Genomic DNA, 25,580 nt, shown 5'->3' on the forward strand with positions numbered 1-25,580 from the left:
GATTGCATAAAAATCTCAGCTTCTGAATGGTTTCAGTATAGACTGTCAGAAGGTATGAAGCAGAAGGTCAAGCCCATAACTCAAGGACAAAATCCCAGGAGCAAATCACGCTAAAGCAACCTGGAACAAATATGAAAATCACTTCAATCCTCTCTAGACTAGCAGCCAACCTAGTTTCACCCATACTCAGTGCTTCATCAGACACCAGCAAAATATCATGCTATTGAGCATAGAAAAGAGGAACATAAAAAACATTTTAGACCCTACTCATGTATATTCAGTGAAGTCCATGGGGGCACAGGACCCTATTGTTTCTCTCATGATGTAGCAACTAGGTTAGAACTGGTAGCTTGATAATAAGACTACTCAGGAAACATTAAAAATAAAGTCCTCTGTGAGAAGCACTGATCACACTTTCATGAGTTGCAGATTTGGATACCACTTCATAACATACAATATCAAACACATGGATAGATTTGAATACAATGGTTTGGATAATAGCTCCATCATTGCAAGTACCATTTCTGAAGGACACTAGAAACCTGACTATTAATTCCTAAGTCACCCCAAATCACCTAGGTAACAAAACCTAGGTACAGTTACACACACCGAATATCCAGGACACCTAACTAGAATTTAGACACCAGCTGCTCATTAGATAATTATCACAGGCATTCCAAGAAGGAACAATAATTCATTTCCATTAAAGTGACTTAAGTTTTGCCTTTCTGCTCCCTCCAGAGATACAGTAGGCATCTCAAATACTTGCAGTTAATATCTCTTATGCTAGCATCTCATTATTTCTGTGTCAATCACTTACCTGTTATGTCTTACCAAGGTTTCAGACAGCCCTCTCTACACTAAATTAATCAATTATTAATTTTGCCAATTTTACGTTTATGTGACATATTCAACCCCTCCCATTATCAAATAGAGCCCTGCAGTAGGCCATGAAATATTACCCTGGATTCCAACACTGTTTTTTTGCATATACTGTTCTTAATTTATATTGTAAATATATACTTACTGATATGTTAGGTACTCAGGGCACCCCCACATAATAAGCACAATACAAGTTTGAGGAAAAGGGGATTTTGCCCAAGTGTCAGCATTGGAGGGATAAGCAAAAAACCTCAGTAATACAGTACCAGTCCGCATCTTGAAAAATTATCTTAGGTCAGTATTGTATTGTTACTTGTAGGCAAGGCAAAAAAAAATAAAATGAAAGTTGAAAAAGGAAATGAAGAAAGTTTTATAGCAACTGCAGTTACTCTAGTACATGATAGGCAGTGAGGGACCAAACAGGAATGCAACTATTTGACAGTTTGACGAGCGGGCAATGAAGACTTGTATCACTGTTAAAGGTGAGGGAAAAAGGCTGGGATGACCTTCGGCAATGAAAGTCCTTTAGCTGGCAATAAGCGGTTTTATCTAATATAGTGGAACCATGGGAGAGATGCAAAGAAAGAAATGGCACAGTCAAAGCAAAAATCTGGAAAAAAGTTGTGCAGCTCTAATTGGACTGACACAAGCAGGCAAGGCTGCCTTGCTCTAGGCTAAAGTAGAGGACGATGCAGCACTGAAGGTAAGCATAAAAATTTTTACCTGCAAGGATGAAAACTTGTAGCTCAATTTAAGAAACGAAAAGCAGGCAACGTTTAGGGCAGATTCAGTTATGAGTAACTGAAGAAAAACCTGTGCTCAAGAGGGTGCCCAGAGAAACACAGGCCTGTGGAACAGAAAGGACAGTGGTAATGTTCACCCACTGAGGCAGGGAAACATTGAAAAATTAGGTTTCTTTTAGTCATATAGCACATATTCTGATAGCCAGGTATGGATAAGGGAGCAGGCACTAAGACAAACAATATTTTTTCTCTGTGAATAATTGCAGAGAGGCAGAACGACAGGTCTGTGAGAGCCGAATGTAAGTGGGCAGTCTCGTGCATGTACACAGTCATATTTCTAGACAGAGTAAAAACATGTGTGTACATACAGCATAGTGCAGCTCACTTCTTGAAGCTGGGCAGTGTGATCCAGGAGCTCCAATAATCCTCTGATATTTTTTTTTTAACTTGTAGTAATGTACAGCTACTTTTATTCATATCATTGTTCACGACTATCTGGTTTTAACGACTGACTATAATTTGCTTAGCATTTCAAAGTCTATCAGCAACTTTTTTTAAAAAAGTCAGCAAATTTTTTTTTTTTTTTTTTTTTACATTTCCTCTTTAGTACTGGTAAAGATGATATTTAAGATAGTCATCCTTTCACACTAGCCACTACTATGAGAAGTGATGGATAATTTTCTTGCTCACATACACCCCTCAATTTCTACTGTTAATTCTAAGTACTGTTGTATGTCAACTCTTTTTTCCTGCTGTTCTGTCTCCTAATCCTCTTAAAGAACATACTTATAGTGATCTGGGGTCTGATCCTATTTTTTTCAATGTGATTATTCTAACTTTGTCCTACATTTCAACTACCCAGGTTTACATTCTTTTTCATTGGTCTTGCAGGGCTGCATATTTCCAGTCATTCAGGTCTTTTACCATGCTGCTTTGCATTTTTCTTTCTTTATTCTTGCCTCTATTACACATTGGAAAAGAACCACCACCTCGCTGGAGAACAGAGAGGTAAGCCATTGTCTCTATTAATCTTCTGAGACATAGTTAACTACTGTATACGTTATGTCTAAATATTTAAAGTTGTAACTGATGACTTCATAGAACATTTGAATGGCCAGTTTCTATAGCAATATGAATCTCTTTAAATTGCATTAGTATAAACAATGTTAATTTTAAGAGAGTCTATTACACTGCACAGGCTAATCAACATTAAACTGTTTCAAAACCGTGCCCTGAATTGCAGTTTTCACCTTTTGTGTTATGGACTACTGAAGTCTAAAACCATTGTAGTCAAATGGTGGCATCTTGTGGCAGAAATCGGTCACTGCAAGAACGAAGGTTTTGAAACTATTCTGATTAAAAACGCACATAATCTAAACTCATCTCAAGCGTCTGCTTCCATTCATTATTTACATTACTATAAAACTGACACGTTTGCAGAGTTATTTTGAACGACTGTTTGCTTTCCCTACATCTCATTTATGAGTTGCATTGCTCTTGTTCAGATTATAAACTACTTTTGGCATCTCACAAGTGAGTTAATGCCACCCTTGGGGGAGGTGGTTACCAGCTTGGTAAGTCTGACATATATTCGTGGTATTTAGGACATCCACCTATCCAAGCATTTACACGTTACCTTCAAAAAGAGCCTGCCAATCATGCAGCAATACCCTGCTGCGCAAGTTGTTTAGGAGGAAGAACAGTTTCTCAGATGCTAATCTTTTTTTCTTATCTCCTGAGAAAATTTAGCATCCCCTCAGTTCTTCTGGCTCCCCACTCCTGCCAGCCCCTCAGCAGAAGCAGCCCGTGCTGCCTGCCAACAAGAGAAAGAAAGCAAACAAGGTCTTGGAAGACTTTCTTCAGTTTACAAGGAAAGGGTATCTTCCACACTACAAAGCTTCTTCAGCCTAATAAGACATCTGGATGATGCCAGAAAACCAGCATCTGCACCTACTACCTGTCACTCAGTGCCACAGAGCAGAACTGACGATCAACACTTCCCTTGTCAGGGAGGCCTTTAGAATCCCCCATCAAGTTGCTATCCCTTAATCGCCTGTGGTTCATTTTCTTCCAGAATTGAACAAGCTGCCTGGCAGAAAAGGACCTGGGGGTGTTGGTGGACAACCGGCTGAGCATGAGCCAGCAGTGTGCCCAGGCAGCCAAGAAGGCCAACACCATCCTGGCCTGCATCAGGAATAGTGTGGTGAGCCGGACTAGGGAAGTAATCATCCCCCTGTACTCGGCACTGGTGAGGCCTCACCTCGAGTACTGTGTTCAGTTTTGGGCCCCTCACTACAAGAAGGACATTGAGGTGTTGGAGTGTGTCCAGAGAAGGGCTACAAAGCTGGTGAAGGGTCTGGAGGACAAACCTTATGAGGAACGACTGAGGGATCTGGGGTTGTTTAGCCTGGAGAAGAGGAGGCTGAGGGGAGACCTTATCACCCTCTACAACTACCTGAAAGGAGGTTTTAGAGAGATGGGAGCTGACCTCTTCTCCCTGGCGACAAGTGATAGGACAAGAGGAAATGGGTTCAAGTTATGTCAGGGCAGGTTTAGATTAGATGTTAGGAAGCATTTTTTCACTGAAAGGGTTATTAAACATTGGAATAAGCTGCCCAGAGAGGTGGTGGATTCACCATCCCTGGAGGTGTTTAAGAAAAGGGTAGATGAGCTGCTTAGGGACATGGTTTAGGAGTGGTGGTGTTTTTATCAGGATAGGTTAATGGTTGGACTTGATGATCTTAACCTCACTGATTCTATGATTCTATGATTCTAAGATTAATACAGATAGCCACAGAAGATTGACTAATGTTTCCCTAGGCACACAAGAAATTTAGGTTAAGGTTTTTAATAATACTTTGTTTAGCAACTCCAATTCTTTACCTAGTATTTATTCTTCATTAGGATCATTCACTGGTAACAACGTGCTGTTGTAGTGTTAAACATCAATTGCTTGTGACAAGTATTTTGAAGGCGACTTTTTACTGTTCAGAATGTTATGACAAACATTCAGTTTTCTTCAATTTTTAGTTCCTTTTGCTTCCAAGGAACTCTGTTTATTCTTTTGCCTTCTGGTTGTTTGGAAAGGGGGGGGGGGGGGGGGGAGGCAGCAGGTGTTGTTGGTTTTGGGTTTGTTTGTTTTACTTCTTAAACATCACTTTTTACTAAAAGAGCTTTCATCTAGCGTTTTTCTTAACATATGAAGATGATATCCATATGTATCAGGGGGACAGCAGGAATAATTTTACCTTCACTCATGAGTATGCACAGTAATCTTGACGTAGAAGTCCTAGGTATGTGACTAAGACAAAGAAGCAGGAGCAAACACTTGTGAATTTGTGCCAATCTTGCTAATGGAAGTGGAAACAAAACTCATGGGTTTCATAAACAAAACATGAAGAGACTCAAATTGCCATCTATCCCCCATGCACGCTTTGCTTACTTCCTGCTGTTACTGTGCTGTCACCTTCCCAGTCCCATCAGTAATACAGGGCTAAATAGAATAAAGTCCTATATCTTCAGTCTAGCCTAGTGCTTAAATGAACACAGAGATCTACCTAATAATAGCTTGGGTCTAACAACCCAAATAAGCTTTACAGACTTCAGCCAGGGTTAACCAGCTTTTTAGGGCAGGAACTACAGCTGCGTAATGCTCTGTGTGCCTAAATGAATCAACATTGTTAAGCGTCATCAAGTTCTTTCTGCCTTTGAAAACTAAGTTGTTAATCACTGATATTTGGATGTGAACTTCCTACAGAAAAAGAGAAACATGCTATAACTGTTCGCTTTAATTGCGCCAAGGTTTCTTCTACTATTTAGCAATTCTTTGTCTTTATTTCTATGCTGTATCTCTGGGTGTAATAATTCAGTGGATTCAAAAAATAAAAAAAAGTAAGATTTTTTGTTGTTGAAATACGTTTTGCATTACCATACTACTTCACCTGACAAGCTGGCAATGATCTAGAAACAAGGAAGGCAGATGTATAAAATCTTCTCCTTCCTAAAATTAATTTGCCTCCTACTCTTTCAGGTAGTATAAAATTAATCCATGAATACTGATAGATCTGCACAATCTGATATTGCTAAGAGAATAATCCTGTCATTGGAGTGTAGATAATCCAATCTGCCCAGGTTACACAAAGCGAGTCTACAAGCAAGCATTTCTGTAACTCCATTTTAGTTGAATGTTTGCAGTGACCATTGCTTGAGGACACCAGTACACGAGAAAACCTGTTGTGCATCAGCTGTACATAGAAAGAATGTGCTTGGTACTGATGGAATTTTCTCCTGCCACCCACAGCAGCATTTGGGAGCCCAGCCACAAAGAAAGGTTTGGACGATACATTCAGACACATGGGTGAGATTTACCAAGACAAAAGACAGATTTCACATCCTCTTATGAAACCCCCAAACCCCAATTTCCCACCAGTTTCCCTAAGGGGAATTCACACTGAACCAGATACTTCTCTTGGGACCTATTTTTAAATGACCAATCAGGAACTAGTATGGGAAAATCACAGAGGAAGACAATTTTAGCCTTCGTTGGCTTCTCAGGTGAGAGAGAAGACACTATGTTTAGTGGCAGCCAAAGCAACATGTATTTATGAGTTGTTGAGTTTTGTTATTAGCCTGTGAAACCACAGCAAAAGACTTCGGCACTGGAAATCTAATACCAGTTTGCACCAATCAGTTTCACATCTCCAAAAAACTGCAAAAATTCTCTCTTACTGTCCTGGTTTGAGTTGTCTTCACATCGGAGTCTCTCAGTCATGTATTTGGTCCTGCAACACTGTAACATAATGGCTATTATGTAAACCTGAAAAGGAAAGGTCCCTTCATTTATATATCTAGGCAGCTGTAAGAAACTTGGGGCTTTTTGCTTTCTATGGAAAGCTGTTTTCAGATATAGGTACAAAATGAATCCTTTTTTCAGCTAGCACGCTGAATAAAGTATTTTGAACTAATAACGGCCATAAAACTTGTTTAGTGATTTCTATAAGCTAAGAGAGTGGATACCGTTTCTGTAGATGTTCAATCCTGGCATCTTCTTTATTCCTCTCGCTGGCGAGCACATGTGTAAGTATAAATTACACTCATCTTAAAATGTTTATTCTCACTGGCTATAGGAAAGTACAAACTTGTCAGTCAGTTCCTTCTACTTTTATTTCACAAGACGTTTCAACGGCACTCTCCTGCAGTCATCTGATCTGTCTTAGCTTTTCCAGCCCTCGGGACCCTCAAGGGTTCTCAGAAGAGATCCTTCCCTCTCATCCTTGCCTTGTGCTCAGTGTGAAAGCATTCAAACTCGTCACCAGTTTTGAAAAAGACCACTCAGACCTTTCACACGAGCCTCCTTACAGACAACTTTCTCTCTATCCAACTTCTGGTCTGAATCTCATCTCACCCATACCAGACATGAGTCCATGAAATCACTAACACAGTAACACTAAAACATTGCCACAGAGTAGCCCACTGTATTTAACCTTATAAATAGTAATACTGAATTGTGCTACTGTTCCCTCTCCCAGTATTTTTCTCCCAGGCAAATCAGCAAAGCATGACAACAAGAATCTCTTTACAGAAAGTATACAAACCTTTTCACAATGTCACACCATGAAAAAAATACTTTTAATACCTGTAGCTGAGCCTGGATCACAGTTTGGAAGCCTGAAACAGCTTTGGGGTTGGGTTTTTTTCCTCCTTTCTTACCATCCATTACTTGTAAAGTTGCTGCTTCTCATTACAGTTACACTAATGACTGAAAAATACAAAAACTTACACATATGGGAATAAACTCACCATGCTGTTCATTTTTGATGAGGACGAGCTTGCTCTCTGCTTCCGTAGGCTGTTAAGCTCTTCTGTATTTCCATCCTTTGGTTTTATGATCAGCCGACTGCCTCCAGCAGTACCTTCTGAAGAGGATCTCAGTCGTTTCTCAATGAATCTTCCTTCTCGGTATGGACTGAAGCTATTGGCAAGATCAACTACAAACAGAGAAGCAATCAGTAAACATTACAAAGAATTAGTCTCTAGAAGTATTTTCTTAAGGAGAACACCACTTTGCTTGAAATGCTTACATTGAGTGGCAATCACATAGAAGTTACGTAGAATGCAGATCCTACTTACCTAGATAAAAGTGTCACCTGGGCCACCAGTTCACTGTTCAGGCCCCAGTGACTCACACACTCATCACGCTACAGTCCACGGCTCCTCACGGAACCCAGAAGGACCTTTGCTCCATCCTTTCCTTTCTCCCCATGTTCTAGGACACTTCTAAACCACTGTTCAGTAAAATCCACCAGAGAAACCATCGCTGCTCCACTGGTGCCAAAACCCAACCTGCCTTATCCTGCATTTGGAGGCAAGTCCAGGGTTTGTAGGGACAGGTCACAGCTTTGTCACCACTCCATAGGACATGGAAGGTCAAACAGAAACCAAACCCTTAGCTCAGCGCTGCATCTGCGCCCTCCAGACCCAGCCTGCAGCCAGCAGGCTGAATCCCAGCCCCCAACTCAGGTTAAACAGTAACACATCAGAAAAGAGGAGAAAAAATACATTTTGAGGTGTTAAGGAAAATTTATAGATGGGGAAAGAGAAAAGCGTAGTGAGATAATAAATGTAACAGGAAATCTTATCTTCTTTTACCTTTTGCAAGAGAACAGACATTTTCTCTAAGGCTTTTTAAAAATATCCATATCACAAAAATATATAAAGGTACACTGTGAAATATATGGCACATCAAGCCTGCTCATACATTAATGTCACGTTCATGATACTATCTATAATGATATCAGCTATGAGACCAGCTATGGAAGAGAAAATATCTATTACCAAAGAAAATGCACAGAAATATTTTGCATTCACATCTGGTTTTGAATACTGTTTTAGCAAAACCAAATATTCAAACCAGTCTGTTTGTAACAGATATAACTACTTATAACCATATCTTACTGAATGCCATGTAAGCTTTTTCTATATTTGTTTCATTTCATATGGCAGGATTTCATATTTTTTTTCCAATTGTCCTTTTGTATGCTCAGCCTGTTTCCAATTTTAAATATATTTGTCACCACACAAGTCAAAAAAATTGCATTTTGAACAGAACTATAAAACCCTAACAATTAATCATCGTCTTTTATATAGTACAGTATTAGCTCTACTGTTTCTGTGAACATAAATCCCATTTACAAAAATCCCTCTACCACAGTTTCAACTCCAGTTAGCTGCCTTCCAGAAATACAGATTAAACATAAAACTGCCAATGCATGAATTTCAAATGCACTGTGTATTTCTAAACATCACTCCGACCTGCTCACTTGCTGTTCTGCAGTACACTCTTAAGTCAGATTCAAAAGGATGAGCTCATTCACAGACGAGCCAATGTTGCAAGAAAGACCAAGCCAGTGCGTAGACCAGAAACATACATAAATGGAAATATTTTTTCTTCCCGATTGACTACGGTTCTGGGGCCAACAGGTCCCTTCTGGTGAAAGCTAATTTAGTGGATTAATTTGACTTTATTTACGTACAAGTTATGCAAACAGGCCTTGCACTGACAAATAATTCAAAAAGCAAGATTGCTTTTGATTGTTTATAATCTACATGCCTAGATAAACATCCAAGCAAAAAGATGGGTATGAAGTCATATGAGTTTACACTCATTCATCTTCTAATACAATCACTAAAACACAGTCTTGCTAACTCTCACAGATTTTGGCCCACCAGATGGAGTCTCAGGATTATGCAAGAAAGCACCGGTCTTTCAGTTGGTTTGAGAAATTAAACTGTCAGAGATAAATGGCTTCTGACAGGTGTTCGTCACTCAAGGGCCTGGTGCCTGTATTCATCTGCACCTCTGTAGACTGGGATTTCTCAGCACAGCCTTTTCACTTAATCTTGTCAGTATTTCCAAATTCCTTTTCATAAAAATAAAGATCCAGTGAGCAATTTAGATTAGTAATTAACTCTCTCCATTTCATGGATTACATAATGAGAACTTGCACAATGTTATTTCAGATGGAAGCAGAAAAAGGATCTCTCATACTCTGCCACAAAAACATCCACTCCAAGCTACTCTATAACATCAATTGAATAGAGCAAGCAAGAGCTGGGAAGTTTCAAAACCCAGATCAATATAAGATAAACTGTTTTATTTTTCACAACCAGACAAAAGGTTTTATTTCTCTGGCAATGTTTCCATCTCAAACAACACAACTCTTTAGCTCAAGTCCAAAATAGGCATGCCTCAAAAATCCCAGCTTCAGCCTTCAACAAGAGGCAAGAATCAATACTTTCTTTCTTAATTAATTTTCTACCACAGGAAAGCATAGCTACAAACAGCACTGATGGGTGTTAGCAAACTGTAAGATGTGAACTCAAAAAATTGTTGACTTTTGTTTAATTCCCACAATTTTGGGTGGAGTGCACAATTCATAACTGTTGAACATCCCAGCTAGCACTGGCAACTCTACAAAAACACTTTATGACCAAACAATTCTTACAGAAGAACTGAGACGAAAAAAAACCACCAAGCTCAACAACACCACAAGACATACCTTTAGAACGATTTGTTTCATAACCGTGTTGTGTTTTAAAGGACTGAGGTTCAGAACATGGAACAACCTTAGACTCCATTACAGGAACTGTCTCACTCGTGTGCTTGGACGGCGTGCTTTCATCTCTGTTCCCATTCAACCCCTGTGCTGTTGGAGAGAGAGTCATTGGTTCTTCTCTATGCTGTAATGCAAAGGTTTCTAAATGTGCATTTGCCGAGTTAATTTCTCCTATGTGCCGGGGATCATTAATATGTAGTTGATTGGCTTGCAACAATACTTGTGTTTGATTAGCAGCTGAGGTTTTGAATAAGGTATTAGATTCAACACTACACGAGCTTGCGTGACTCACAGGAGATACACCAGCAGAATGGCCAGTACTTTCCACAATATCCATTTCCCTCGCAGGAGCAGCAGCAGGATTAAAGAAGACCTGAGAGGTAGAGACATTGTGGCTAAACTCCTCTGCGAGCAGGGCCCCAGTCCCATTGCTAGTCAGAGCATCAACCTCTGAAACAGAATCCTCCGTCAGGGCGACAAAGTCGGAGGGGGTCTGGGCAGCCGTGAGGTCAGCTGAGAGCAGCGGGGACTGCAAGGAGCTTCCCATGCACTCTGTAGTCTCGGCCGAACACAGAGGAGAGGACTTGGTGATCACGGGTTCACTTTCCACATACGATTTAAACTCCAGCAGACACCTGGACTGCTGCACAGAGGAAACTGACTGACTCTCTGGAACTGGTTTGGAAAATTTGTAGTGCGACGAGAAAGATTTAGGGAGAAGTTTTCGTGTGGATTGTTTGACAGAGTATCGGCTCTGCTCCTCTGCAAAGCCTGAGTCATCACCCTCATTCTTCCCAGAGCTTATGCAATTTATAAATACATTCTTATTAGCTGAGGGCTCCTTTCCCTTTTCAAAATCATCTGTCAAAGACCTTGTTATCTTCTTGCTACGCGAGCTGCCAAAGCCAACTGAATGCCTTCCTCTGCTTTTAATGTGTTCCTCTAAGCTCAGTTTTTGAAAAGTGCTGAGAGAGGACTGGGCACCATTTGAGATGTTAACATTTTGACTAGCTGAGTCAGGCTTCTGCTCATTCCCTTTCTTGTTATGGAAGCTAATGGAAGGAGTGCGGAAAATACTCCGGCGTTTGCCTGTGCTCCCTGAGCTGGAGTTAGTGCTGGATGGGGAGGAAGTGTGGACACCAATGGCATTAGCAGAAGAAGGTGATGACGGAAGGGAGTCGTGTCTCCGGCTAATACTTCTCCTGAATATTGGCAACCGAGATACTAGAGTCGATCGTCTGGATCCCGAGTCCCCCATCAGGGCACAACGTGTCCGTGGCTCTTCACAACCAATAAACTAATCTGAGGGAAAAAAAAAAAAAAAAAAAAGATAAATTATTCAGCCTCAATGTCCACTTCAACAAGCTTTAAGTGAGCCGACATACATGAGATGTCAACATCAGTTTTCTGTAGACCTGCAAGTTGTTGCGCATACGTTTCTGAAGATTTTTAGAATTCCAAAGCTATGTTCAATAAGCAGCACTGAAAACTTAGCAGCTGAGCAAAGATGTGGCTCAGAACATCCTATATATGAGAGATACAGTATTATATATGATATATCCTACAACGCAGATCACACCAGGTAACTATAAAATCTACATGCCGAAAGATACCCAAACATATCACCCAAATGTCCTTGGTTTTGGAGTCTTTGGACAAGTCTTATAAACTATAAGCTCTCTTAGAAGATGCTTGATTTTTCACGATCTGAGTAGAACAAAACATTATTTTGTGTTCCTAAATAGTCAGATTTTTGCAAGAAAGAAGAGGATTTAAGTTTTCCAGTGTTTACTGAACTTTCAGTTGGATTTTTAATTCCTTCATGTGCTCCTGGTATGTGTCACCTTACGTGTCACCTTACAGCAGAGAAAATGCTGGCATTGCAGTCAAGCTAAAACATACACCATCAAATATTCTTCATAAGGAAGTGTAAGTTCTACAAATTTACTGTCAAAATATGGGATCATGTTTCTAGATTTGAACTTCAATGTTTCCTCTGAACACCTCTCCGAAATCCTCTTGTACCCTACTTGCTTCTAATTAGCTATTTTTGCAGTTTTTTTAAATCAGTGAAAAGCATTCCATACACAGATACTTGGCATTTTTTATAAGCATTTAAGCAATAAAAAATTATTTTGATCAGCACAGCAGATGTACTAGAAGAAAACTAATCTTTGTGAAACAAATACCAGTTCTATCTCCTTTTTGCTCTCATTATAATAAATTACTGCTGAGAGAGATAGGACAACAAAGGGAGCAATAAACACACGTGATTTATAATCACAAGAACAAGAGAGGCTGTAGGTATAATGCCCGATGCAACTTAGTGAGCTGCAAGTGTTCAGCACATAGCAATAAAAATCAGGTCATTTATCTAAACAATGTTTGCATGTCAAGTGCAAAACTAAATTCATTCATCTAATGAGCAATTTAATATGTGTTATGTGGCTACAACAAATAACTATGAACAATATATATAGTTATACAGTGTATACACACACATATAAAAATGGAAACAATATTTAAGGAGTAAAACAAACCTACATATACGTTACATTACTGTGAAAGAAAGGGTAAGCATTTTAGTTCAGAGACTATTTATGACTAGACATTGGGCTGTACTTTCTGAATTCTTAACATTTTTTCTTAAGAAGCTAGTACAGCTCCAGTCTGAACATGCACTGCAAAGCAGCCACAATATTCACAAGCACCAGGAATCAATAAGCAATTTTGCAGTTTAAGATGAGAGAAACAGCTTGGGAACGGTCACTAATTCCTAGAAGTCATTGGTGATCTCTGATGACAAGCTAAAACCCGACCTAAACAATACCCGGGTCCTGCAATTGAAACCCAAATTTGAATCCAGTCTGATTGCATCGGAACTGATGGTACAGACACACACAGAGGTTATCAGAGTAACTTTACATCCACCCAATGAACTGATGTATGGCCTGTTGTTCCATTTCACTGACACGTAAGGTCGTTTGCATTTACACCACTGTAAGAGCAAAAGCAGAGGCGACAGCAGCACGAAGCTGAGGCCCTGTGAACTCACACGGGGGCTGATGTTATACCGGCTTGTTTGTCTGTCCACAATTGAGCCTACTGAAAACACGCTTTGGAAAATCACATGCAACCCTCTACGCCCTCCCCATACAAACCCCTCTCAGGTCTTTAACCACTTCCAGACCTATTGTGTTGGGGTTTTTTTTTTGGTTTTGTGAATGCGTACCTGCAGGAATGCTGATGCGTATGGATATGCACATACACACAACACAAGATTATTTAGGGATTGTGAGGATTTTTCCTTGTATTTTAAGGAGACATTATAACAGCTGAAAAAGGACTTCAGAATGCAGTTTTACAACTGCAGCAGATAAGCAAAGTATTTTAAAGATACATTAAATCTACATAGGCATTTTATGCTCAGACAAAACATTTGCTCACATCATTCACTCTCCTGCCCACACCTTAATTGTCAGTTCACTGGAGAACAAACCATCCTGGTTTATAATTATGAAATTCTCCGAGTTGAAAACAGAAGGAAGCAGAAAACTGAGCAAAAAGCACATATTGTAACTTCCACTGGAAATACAAAGGCTGTGTCTAAGTAATAATAGAGATTATTCCTAATATCTGACCTGTGAATATACACAGCCTTGGCTTTCCAGGTGGTAACAATTTTTAATAGAATACATTGTTATCTGCAGTTAGAGGCGAAGTGGCATTTATTCATTCATTCTTCCTTCCTTGCCTCTTGAAGAGAGAGCACAAATAAATTGTCAACATTTCTCTTACTGTCTAAGCAGCAGGAATCCTCACCCACAAAATATGAACTAATTCTAATATACTGATCTTTCTAGGTCTACAATAGCTATCAGAGGACATTTCTCAAAAGATACACAATCATGTACACATATACGTATATATAGATGCTTATGTGCATACAGAGTTTGAATACTTTGACTATTGTGACTATCTTATTAATATTTTGAATATTATTTGCATATAGCATTTATTTTATATATATATATATACACACACCCATATTTTGCAGTGTAAAAGTGCCAAAGCTTAGGACTGAGTTGAAGTGACAATTTTACTTGCAACACAGGAAAAAATATGTATTTCAAGATAATAGCCTCAGATATTAATGAAATAATTTATTTCATTAATTTTTTCACTTATTGCAGGAGTTATAAACTGCCATATAGGTCCTATTACAAATAAAATAGGAGGTGATTCCTTTCAGTCTCCACATTTAACATAATTACCTGTGCTTATAACTTTATAGCAGTAACCTTAGAGTGAAATTCACTCCATGAACACATTCTCTGCAAAACCAATAATTTTCTCTAACACCCTCATCCCTATTGCCATCGTTCTTAAAAGCTCCAACAGAGGAAAAGGAAAACATCAGAGAAAGATGCCTTTTGTTATTATGCCTATTGTGCCTTTCCAGATCACTCTTTCAAATTTAAACTGGACAACAATTCTGATCCTACACAGTCAATCTAGGACCTAATACAAAGCTCTGTGTATCTTAAAAGAAATTATTACTAGCAAGAACTCAAGTAAACGAGAAGGATCAAGGAAAAGTGAGAGTCTAGCAAGGCTTTCAATTAGATCAGCCTCCTTGTTTATTTCAAAATATATTTTGCATCATTATCACATAATGTGAACAGTCAAAAAAATAGTCTACACGGTAGTCTCTAAGGAAGCCTGAATCCTGTTAAAATACACAAACCATTACTTTGTAATACTTTTCAATTCTAAAATCTAGTTATTGCTGAAACAGAAGTCTTTATTCAGTGCTGCAGTAGACAGACATTCAAATTTTTATTTTTATGGAATGGATTTTTGATGCACATTTTTGCATCTGGTATTACACAAGACAAAGTCTGATATACCAAAGAAAAATAAGTAAACTATTTTGAAAACATTTAATTGCAGCCAAAGTAATGGTGAATTATTTTAGGATCTGATCTTCCACAAGAGCTTGGCTACAGCTCACTGTTTCTGAGCTCCTGTGCTGAAACCAACGCAAATGAGAAACAGGCAAAGCGCAAACAAAACATGTTCCCTCTTATTAGCAATTTAAAAAGTTAATCAAACAGATATAATTTCATTTCACATTGATCTGCACCAAGATGTTGCAAAATACAAATTAATCTCAAAAATATCTTAGTCATACTTAATTGCTGGAGAAAACAAAGAGGCCAAGTTTTTTATGCTTGGGACTTATTCTTGCCACACAGGAGATCTTTGGAGGAACCATCCAACTACGCAGTATTAGGCCTTTATCTTGCCTACGGCAGTTCTATGAGTAGAAAATACATAAATGAACAGGGTAAGAATTATACAAGCAGCTCTGTATTTTATATATTACTGTATCTGGTCAAAAGAAACAAACCGCTCAACTTTCAAACAGTGAATGTAACAGCTGAAAAAGCCCCACAAGTGTTAAAACTGGCGAAATTATCAAAATATTACACCAATGCCTCCAGAGAAATCTACTCCATCAATCCACCAGCTGAAAAATAAACCCCAGTGTTTTTTATTTCAGCTTCTGCCAAGCAGTTACTCGCAGAAGTGTGCCGGAGTGCAGCGCATTCAATTGAGAGCTACTCTGGCTGGTGGCTTTGTACTCCAGTAGATGGAGCCGTGGATCTACAAACAGGAGACTTGTCAGTTCGACTGCAAGTATGGAAAAGCAAGTCGGTGCCTTTTACATTTCTCATTGCCTTTAAGGCAAAATTTAGGACGTGAAATTATTTGTGAATTTTACCATTGTTATAATTACATGTACATACCACATAATTATATATACATATGAAAAGCTTATGCTTATTCAACAGATAACTGTAACACACAAGCAAATACAAACATTCTATTGATAAATAACCAACCTGCTACTACCTCTCAACACTTTGTAAACAAAGCTTTCCTAAAGACATTCTCCTTAAAAATGCACCTCCTAGAAACATCAAACTATGCCTTCTACGCAAAGAACAAAACTGAATTAGCTACCTAAGTTTAACAGGGAGACAACGTGACACATAGCTGAAAGGCCCCAACGTTAAATCAAAGAGCAGAACATTGATACTCGTCTGCTCCCTACTTCTCCACAGCACTGTGATTTTTAGGCTGCGCTCGTAGTTTAAGGAAGATGATACATTTTCTTTAATGCTATGAATCGGGAATCATATAATAAAGCAAAACACACAGGACTAACGTGTGAATCGTAAACCGCGAACATACCCCATCCCTTTTGTGAGCACTACCAGACAGCAGGAGGCAAGGACCACGATAGACACACTCTCTATAGACTAGCTGGCTCCACACTTACAGAAATTACATTTACCCCAGGATACTACAAATACCCACAAACACATGTGAAAATAAATATTTTTTAATTGTTGGTGAGTCAACAGAAGTCCTAATGCAGCTGATGCGCTTGTAAGGAGCCGTCCTTTAGCCCAACTCGTAACATCGCAGCCTGTGGCTCCCACCTGAATCATTAGAATTCCATCTTACAGATCCCAGCACTATATTATTCTCAGCATTTAAGCTTTACCACCTTCAATATTATTCCAATTTATTTCCAATATTATTTGTCTCTCTAGTACATTTGTTACTTGTTTTTATCAGCATAGCTCCCAGAGGTCACAAGGAGAACATAAGAGCCTAAAAGCCATTAAAATATTGTTTCACATTTGAAACAAAAGCAAACAAAGAAACACCTGCATATAAATACTTCCAGCTTTAGTTGCTATCAAGGATAATGTAATTAGATTAATAGGGCCTTATTAAACATACTAGCAAAGCCAAATGCCTGTACAATTGAAGGCACTAGCTAAGAAAGGTGGGATTGTTGATACTGAACCAATTTGTTTTATCAAACGAAATGAGTGAAATTCCTTCTAATACCCAAGAGCTCCATTTGCTTTTGTGAATAGCACTTTTCTTTTCCCTTTTCTTTCCTTGTGCATGTAACCTTTGCAGCGTGGTTCAGAGCTCCTGAATGTATTTGGTGGAACAGCAGCCACAGCTGCATTCTCAGTGCAAAATTTTATAAGCTACTATCACGTCTGCACTTGCTTCAAGTTTAATTTTTCCCCAACATTTTTTATAAACAAATGAAGAATACCTGACACAGGGAGCTAGACCTTTAAAAAATTATGTGTGCCTACACATGCATACACATACAATTCCACACTCTTTTTCCCTCTGTACTGAAAACTCATTGGGCAAAATAGCTTTTATATATGTGGAACTAGCTTTTATGTATATGGAAAAAAAGAACACAGAATCCAAGCACTGAGGTATCCTAAGGCAAGACATAAGATTTCTTTTAGTTTCCTGTGTTGTGCAGCCCAGGCCTATTTTTATTTTCAAATGCTCCCGTGCTTTCAGGAAACAAGAGAGGAAGCAGGCAGATAAATTTGCAGTAAATAAATTTGAAGCCACACAGACATAAAAAACCCCATCTCCTATTTTGACTGGTCTTGTACCAGTTGAAGACGGCTATTTTATAAGTCCATAACTGCTATTCCCAGTGCTGGGATGAAATTAGAAGTGTAACAAAGATTCAAAGAAGAAAACTAGAGGGAAGTTATCTACATATCCTCTTTCGACTTTAAATTAGCCAGAAGGCAAATGTTAGTGTGAGACAGGTCACACGCGACTCATTCTTTCATTCGTTATCACTGGGTGTGCAAATTCACACCACATGTATCAGGTGAACTACGGGTTTACTAGAAGAGAACCAGGGAAACTGATCTCTAGAAACCTAGAGGCCGCAGTCCTCTCCTACCTGCCTTTAAATCACCCCCTACTTCAAGTGCCTCTGTATCACACAAAAGGTTATCCAAAGCACTTCTGTATAATATAAAAAGAAATATTGGAACAGAAGTGAACTGATCTTACTGGTAGTCTTTACATACACCAGTTACTCTTTGGTAAGAGGGGGATCATCTACTGGCAAAAAGTTGACTGTGTGAAGAAGATAACTAACTTCCACCTGTTCAACAATCAGACACAGACAGGTCAGAAACAAGGCAAGGACCATACCACAGTGAAGCAGCAGTCACATGCGTGTGACTGGGCTTTGGTGCGTTGTGCTGCTTTTTTAACAGAGGAGAAACCATATCTCTCGCTTCTATCATTTATCTGGATTCTGGAGAAGCGTACGGTGCATTTCTTACAACATCTGGTATTCACGATACTTATAGTTCAATTAGAAAGAGTTAAAAGTATAAATAATGACTTGGAAATAGAAGTATCAAAGAGTATATGCTTGCTTTGTGATTCAAATGTCATGGCATCCACTCCCCTGATTACCTTTCCCAAATGTGTTTGTAAGCAATGAATTATTCACTTTTAACAAGCGAAGTGATCTTACACAGGTCCCTGAGTGCACATGGAAATTACACCACAACAGGACAAAAGGACATTGACTAATGTTGAGACATCTTTGGTGGACATAGAGACGGCAGTCTGGTGACTGGGTAGGATTCAATAGGATCAAATGGCATCCTTCTTCCCTCATATCTTTCTCTCCTCTCATCCCCACTCATGAGGCACACGGTAGTTTTTTTATGATGCTTACAGACAGCAGAAAATCTTGTTCAATTAAAGCTTTAAGGAAAATAATTGTTTGGACTTCACACTAAATACTAGGATTTAGACATAAACATGGGATGTGTTCATTTACAGAGAGCAATTTGCCTGTCAGCTGTATTTTAACCAAATTTGTATTTTTAACCAAAAAATAAATGCAACGTAGAAAGAATCAAGGATCATTTTTTCTTCATGCAGGAAAAGCGGGTGTAACGTGGCCACTAGAGCACGGACTCATTTGCACATCAGAAAACGGCAGATCTAGCATTTGCCTCAGCCCAGGACATTAAGAGAGGGAGAGACTCCTTGCTGGCCATTTGCTCTGGAATTCGAGTGGAACAGATCACCACTGCGCAAGCCGGCTGGTATTCTCACGAGAAAAATGCTGGGAATAACACAGCCCTAGCTCTGTACCCATGGTGCACTGTTCACTGCATTAAATTTGTCAGTAGCATGAAGCAAAGCACCTATACTGACTACAACTCCCACAGGCATTCAAAGCATCTCTATCAGTTCTGCCACAAAAAAAAAAAAAAACAAACCCACAAAACAAAACAACAAAGAACTTCTTTAAAATGTTCTGCTGGCTCACAAGACATCATAAGTGTCTCTAAAGCATGATCTGGCTGATTTGCGCAGTCAGTAGCGAATTCAAGTTTGCTTTAATGTGCTCCTTCTAAAATCTGTCTTTCAACGTATTACAAATGCGCACCTCTTGCTCACTGCAAGCAACCATCTCATACTATCACAGCCCTACGTGGTCCCAGTAGAACTGAGAGTCTTTGTTCTGCACTCTCCCGTGTCTATTCCTCTTATCTTCCAGAATCACAACTTCAGTGTCATCAGCAATTTATTTTTATGCTAAAGCTTCCTGCACGTTTTCCAGTCTGGCTGCTTTTCAGTCTCAAGTGCTGCCTGCTTCTTCTGTGTATATGGCAACCACAGTGACAACAAGGGTTGGGGTCATTTATTACCTCTGTCACCAGCTGAACGTGTGACCTTAACTGCATTAAAATGGACAAAATCCTCATCTGTTGTAAATTCATGGGGCTCCACTGAAGTGAATCATGCTGATTTAAACCATTTGGCCTTTCATCCCTATAAGCCTCAGTCACCCATCTGTAATTCTTCTTTAACTATTGCAAAAGCAACACTTGGACATGTATGATCTAATCGCTCCTAGTACACAGACTCCCAATTTAAGTGGATGGAAGCAGGACTTTGCATCTTTTTTTATGCTGTCCAAGTACAGAATCCCTTAATGGCTTATAATGAAATTGATAAAGCTCTAACAAATTAATCATGCAGTTCTGAAGATCCATACACCTGTGCTCCATTCCTACTTCTCCCTAAGTGTCTGCTTAGAGCCACTGTTGGAAACAGAGTACCGAGATAGAGGGACCCACGGTCCACCTTACATCCTCCCAGCAAAAAGGACTGGGCAATAAGAACTCTTCTGGGGGATCCAGATAAGTGAAAGTATTTTAAAAATAAAATAAATCAATGTGGCTAATAGTATTCATGAAAGCAAACCGTGAAAGCTTTCTCTAACATTAGGCAGACTAATTTACAGATTGGTCTTTGATTAATAATAAGGTAATTGTAGTACATCACTGTAGCAGCTGTTGACTGTTACCACGAAATAATATATCATCAACAGCAACAGCAGCAAGAATGCTCTTTTCTAGGTTCCCCTAACCTCAGCAGAAGAGAATGACAATTCCTACCTCGTGCCTTAAAAGAAGTCTGGCGGTGCAAAATGAACTGATAATCCTCAGACTGACTGTTCTGGACAAGGTACTCGCTCACAGCTTACTAAACTCTAATGAAAGTGAACCACATGAGTCCTGTTCCCTGCAGGTTTTACCACACACAAGATGTGTGCCTCATGGGGCTGAATATTAAATACATTCATAATTATCATCCCCAATACTGTGTAATTTTATTATTTTAATTTCAGAGTAATCGCTTTAATTTCTTTATATGTTAATGTACTTCACTGGACACCAATTATAAGATGAACATGTTTTTAGGAATCAATCATAACATCTAGAAATAAATCATAACACTTATTACATTCTACTTAAAACTTCCATGAACCTTAGCAAAGACTCAGGCAATTCCCCTTTTGCTATACTGAAAACATAATTTTTTTCTAGATTAGATTTGTTAGACTCCTTTCACTCCATCTTCGTACTTACAAAAACACTGAAAGAGAATAAAACTCAAGACAACTGATTATATTAATATACTCAAATTCTGATTGCGAGTTGTTAATCAAACATTAAAATACGGCAGCTCACATTTCTGCAGCAATGAGTATAGCACACTTTAGGAAAATCAAATGCCATAGCAGTAATGCCCAGAACCACATACACCCAAGTTTACACACACACACATTAAAGAACTACATTTTGTTTTGAAAATTGAATGTTAAGAAGGTCTAAGCATAAAACTGAAGCCCACAAATCAAGCACAGAAAGGGGAAAAAGAAACTAGCTTGCAAACTCAGATCTGCCTAACCAGAAAAAAAAAAAAAAAAAAAAAACCAAAAAACACAAAACAAACACACAGCATGGAAGTTCATAGAAGTCCTAGGAAAATAAACACCTAATTTCATTTGCTTCCCTTTGGATTTAGGAACCCAACTCTCTGGAAGTTCAGAGCTTGTAATCACAAAACAACACAGACTTACGTTAATGTTAGGATTCAAATCAAAAAGTTCAACACAGAAAAGTCTACAAAAAGATGGTGTATTGCAGTTTCCGTTTATCCCAAGTACTAAATAAACGTCCAGATGTTAAGTGGAAGAGTAAGGCTCTCTGAAGTCATCAGCTGTGTTCCCCCTACTTAACAATGATCTACTCTGTGACCAAAGGACCCATGAGAACCTTATCCCTCTCATCTAACATGTGGACCACACTCAGGCATTGTAGTTTTGCCCTGTAACAGCAGCTTGAGACAACTAGATGGAAGGTTGCCAGAAAGTATTGCTTCATTCATTACCAGAGAATTATGATTTATTATACCAACAGTTATCCCCAAAACAGATCAGAGCAGGTGACAGTTAATCTCCTCAGGTAACACTTTTACTGTATGTTCCTGGATGTTTCTGATGTGCTTCGTCATTGTTAACTGAAACAAAGCTATACAGTTTTGAAGGGTCTTCCATCATTATGTCCAAGTTGGTATCATTTGCTCCGCTTTATCATCAAATGTAACTCTCAAAGCTAATTTGGTCTTCTGAAAGATCAGGGACATTTGTGAAGGCATTTTTATAAAAGCTGGTGGTTTAAGTCTGTCCTGGAAGTCTAATCAAAAAATGAACTTCTTAGCAGGGTACAATCCATTTGTATTCTGCTTCCTGGTTGGAACAACAGAGAGCAGAGGTGACTACACCACGCTGACAAGCTTGGTAGGAAGACAAATTGCTATTTCTCTACAATGTGTTCCCTCACATCTAAGAAACACAGAACTGTAGCCCACGTTTTGCCTCCAACCATTTTCAGCATATAAAAAGGTTCAGCAAATAAAAAGAGCCAGAAAAGTGGTGAGCAAGGATGCCAACAGCAACAGAGGAATGATGACAGAAATGATCTTTCATGTCAATTCAGAGTGGGCAGTTTGGAGAATTATCACAAAGTAGAGGCATACAGAAAACAGGTAAGACAGCATCCTAACAGGACAGATGCCTATTGAAATACAGAACTGCTCAGAAACTCAAGGAAGACCACCAACTCTCATCTCAACCTAGAGAGAAGATAAATGTCTAGAACAGACAGCTAAAGAAAAAGCAGCTGGAAAATGCAAAACTGAAAAAAGTTAACAAACGAGACAAAGATGGAAAACAGAAGTTTGGTGATAAAACCAGGACCAAACATGAAAGAGTCCTAAAGTCATCCTGATTTTTTTATTTTTTATTTAAATTCCATTGAAAGATATCATGCAGAACAGTTTACTGACACTTATCGCTTAATGACATTACCTCAGAGTCAGTCAAACTCAACTGGAACTTACAAAAACGACCTTCTGAACCAACCCGCCACAAGGTTCGGGTTTTCTTGTGCTAACTCATAGATGCTAACTAATTCAATTCTGCCAAGCACTTAAGCACATGCTTGACTTTTAGAATGAGAATAATCTCATCCCTATTCAGTAAAACACTTAAAAGCACATACTTAACTTTCAAAACATGAGTGGTCCCATTGACTTCAATGGGACATAAGCACAATGCCGAGTGCTTTGCTGGATCAGTGCATAAGGATATAATTTACCCCCCCTTCAGTGGATGAGTTGGACAGCCTGTGTCTTGCCATTTCATAACAAAAGAAAGAATAGTAAAACAAATTTTAAAGGGTAAAATTAACTATATAGTTACTGTAAACCGAATTGCCCTATTCTGAAAGCTTTTTAGGGTTATTATAAAAGCTGAAATGAATTCTCAGTATATTTTATACAGTAAGAACAAATGAATATATTATTTTCTTAAATTTATGCACAAGCCTAATTGCTATGCAGGCACAGTTAAGAAGATCTAAGAAATGCAAAACCAAGATACCATATGGTTCTCAGTTCCAAAAATCAGAGACATAAAAGCAGATTTCACACACTTGTGTGTGAACACAAAACTCCGATTAAAAGACAGCTAAATAGAGCAGGTCTCCATGCTTTCCTGAGTTTTTTAAACACAGTTTTGAATGCATAAAAGAGGTGTCAAAAAACAAGCCTAGGTATTTCCCAATTACCTCAATCACTTCTAATGAGTAAACAGTTTGCACACTAATTATTTAAAGCTTAATAATTTCAGGTAAAAAGAGATGGATTCAGAAGCACATATTGCTCCATTTCTGCATACATATTAATGAGATACCAACATTTTACATCACTGACCTCCGTCTATACAGATCTGAAGCTTTGCTAATTTAGTTATGCTCTTTTGAGAGAAGTAGTTTTTCCACACTGTTCATTTTACACAAGCATATTTTGTCTGCTTTAAGTATCACTGATGAGCCAGAAGAAAGTATTGGGGGCCAGAGGGAAGATACTAGTAAACGGGAGGGAAAAATTCAGAAAATTAAGCTGTATGATGTCATTTACCACATAAGCACTCACCACTGAATAACTACAAGCCCACAGCTGAAAGTTTTGGACAGCTTAGTATCTTCATCAACAACATAGACAGTGGGATTGAGTGCACCCTCAGCAAGTTTGCTGATGACACAGTGGCAGAGTAGTGCAGTTGATATGCCAGAGGGAAAGGATGCTGGCCAGAGGGTCCTGGACAAGCTTGAGGATTCATGAAGTTCAACAAGGCCAAGTGTAAGGTCCTGCACCTGGGTCAGCCCAATCCCTAATACCAATACAGACCACGTCATGAATGGATTAAGTGCAGCCCTGCAGAGAAGGACTGGGCAATACTAGTGGATGGAACACTGGACAGAGGAGGGCCATAAAAATGATCAGTGGGCTGGAACACCTCTACTATGAGGGCAAGCTCAGAAAGTTGGGTTGTTCAGCCCAGAGAAGGCTCTGGGCAGACCTTATTATGGCCTTTCAATACTTAAAAGGGGCTTATAAGTAAGAGAGAGAGAGAGACTTTTCACCAGGTCCTGTAGTGACAGGACCAGGGGCAACAGTTTTAAACTGAAAGAGGGTAGGTTTAGATTGGGCATAAGGAAGAAATTTTTTATGATGAAAGTAGTGAGACACTGGAACAGGTTGCCCAGAGAAGCTGTGGATGCCCCATCATTGGAAGTATTCAAGGCCTGGATCGATTAGGCTTTCAGCAACCTTCTGATCTAGAGAAGTATGTCCCTGCCCATGGCAGGAGGGTTGAACTAGATGGTCTTTAAAGGTCCATTCCAACCTAAACCATTCTGTGACTCTGACCAATTCCAGAGCTGCAAAGAAGTGTGGAAAGGCATCTAAAACCTGTCAGCTGCACAAAGACTGCTAGAATAACTCCACAAAGCAAGAGACCCTGTAGGCTAGTGTCAAACCTGAATTTCAGGTGACCCACAAAGGTGCCCCCAAACTGATTGAAACATGTAGCTCTGGAAAAGTCCCTTAATGAGCAACATAAAAATGAAAATAAGCCAGTGACACAATTCAGAATTCGCACACCAGGGAGGAAAATATCTTCTGTTTAGAACAACTGCTTAACACGGCTGCTGAACAAGGCCCTCTTACACCATAGCACAACATGTGAATGTATTCCCAAAACACAGCACATTTACATCTGAATACAAAAACATCTACTGATCTCCATATATTCTAATTTTCATGTACTCCTCCATCTTTTTCTTTGTTACATAATGAAGTTTTCAAACTGGCACAAACTAATAAGTTAAATGCCAGAATGGGGACACACAAGCTACTGTTACTACCACCTTCTGTGGATCAGAACTCAAAATGAGCATAGCTGCTCAACAGTGAATCCCTTTGCATATTTGCAGCTCTCCCTGTATTTTCATTAATTTATCTTCCAGAAATGGAATGTGGTTTTTGATTAATCTTCTTCAGAAAAAAAAGGACCAAATTATCTAACCAAAATGCTCTACTACTTATTAAACACATAAATAGGAAATGTTCTATTAGAAGATGCAAAAGAATAATGTCAGCTGAATTCCAACAGTGGTAGCCAGATTAAGCAACCTTATTTTGAAAATCAAGTGACTTTCTGAATCTCGGTGTAGTACACCTACTTGCTAATCTTGTG

The 25,580-nt window shown here is 39.0% G+C and overlaps 1 protein-coding gene across 1 annotated transcript in view; it reads right to left on the reverse strand.

Annotated features, from left to right (window-relative positions):
* CCSER1 (coiled-coil serine rich protein 1) overlaps nucleotides 1-25,580 on the reverse strand; it is a gene marked incomplete at its 3' end in the record, with an annotated part of 718,149 nt that overhangs the window by 635,698 nt on the left and 56,871 nt on the right. Inside the window, exons 2-3 of the mRNA XM_082482793.1 lie at nucleotides 10,184-11,542; nucleotides 7,425-7,612 (exon numbers count right to left, since the gene is read on the reverse strand). Of these exons, the coding sequence (XP_082338919.1) occupies nucleotides 7,425-7,612; nucleotides 10,184-11,498 (1,503 nt within the window). The 5' untranslated portion in view covers nucleotides 11,499-11,542. The remainder of the gene's footprint in view (nucleotides 1-7,424; nucleotides 7,613-10,183; nucleotides 11,543-25,580) is intronic.

The sequence above is a fragment of the Vanellus vanellus genome (assembly GCF_965231255.1).
Source record: "Vanellus vanellus genome assembly, chromosome: 4".
Lineage (NCBI taxonomy): Eukaryota > Metazoa > Chordata > Aves > Charadriiformes > Charadriidae > Vanellus > Vanellus vanellus.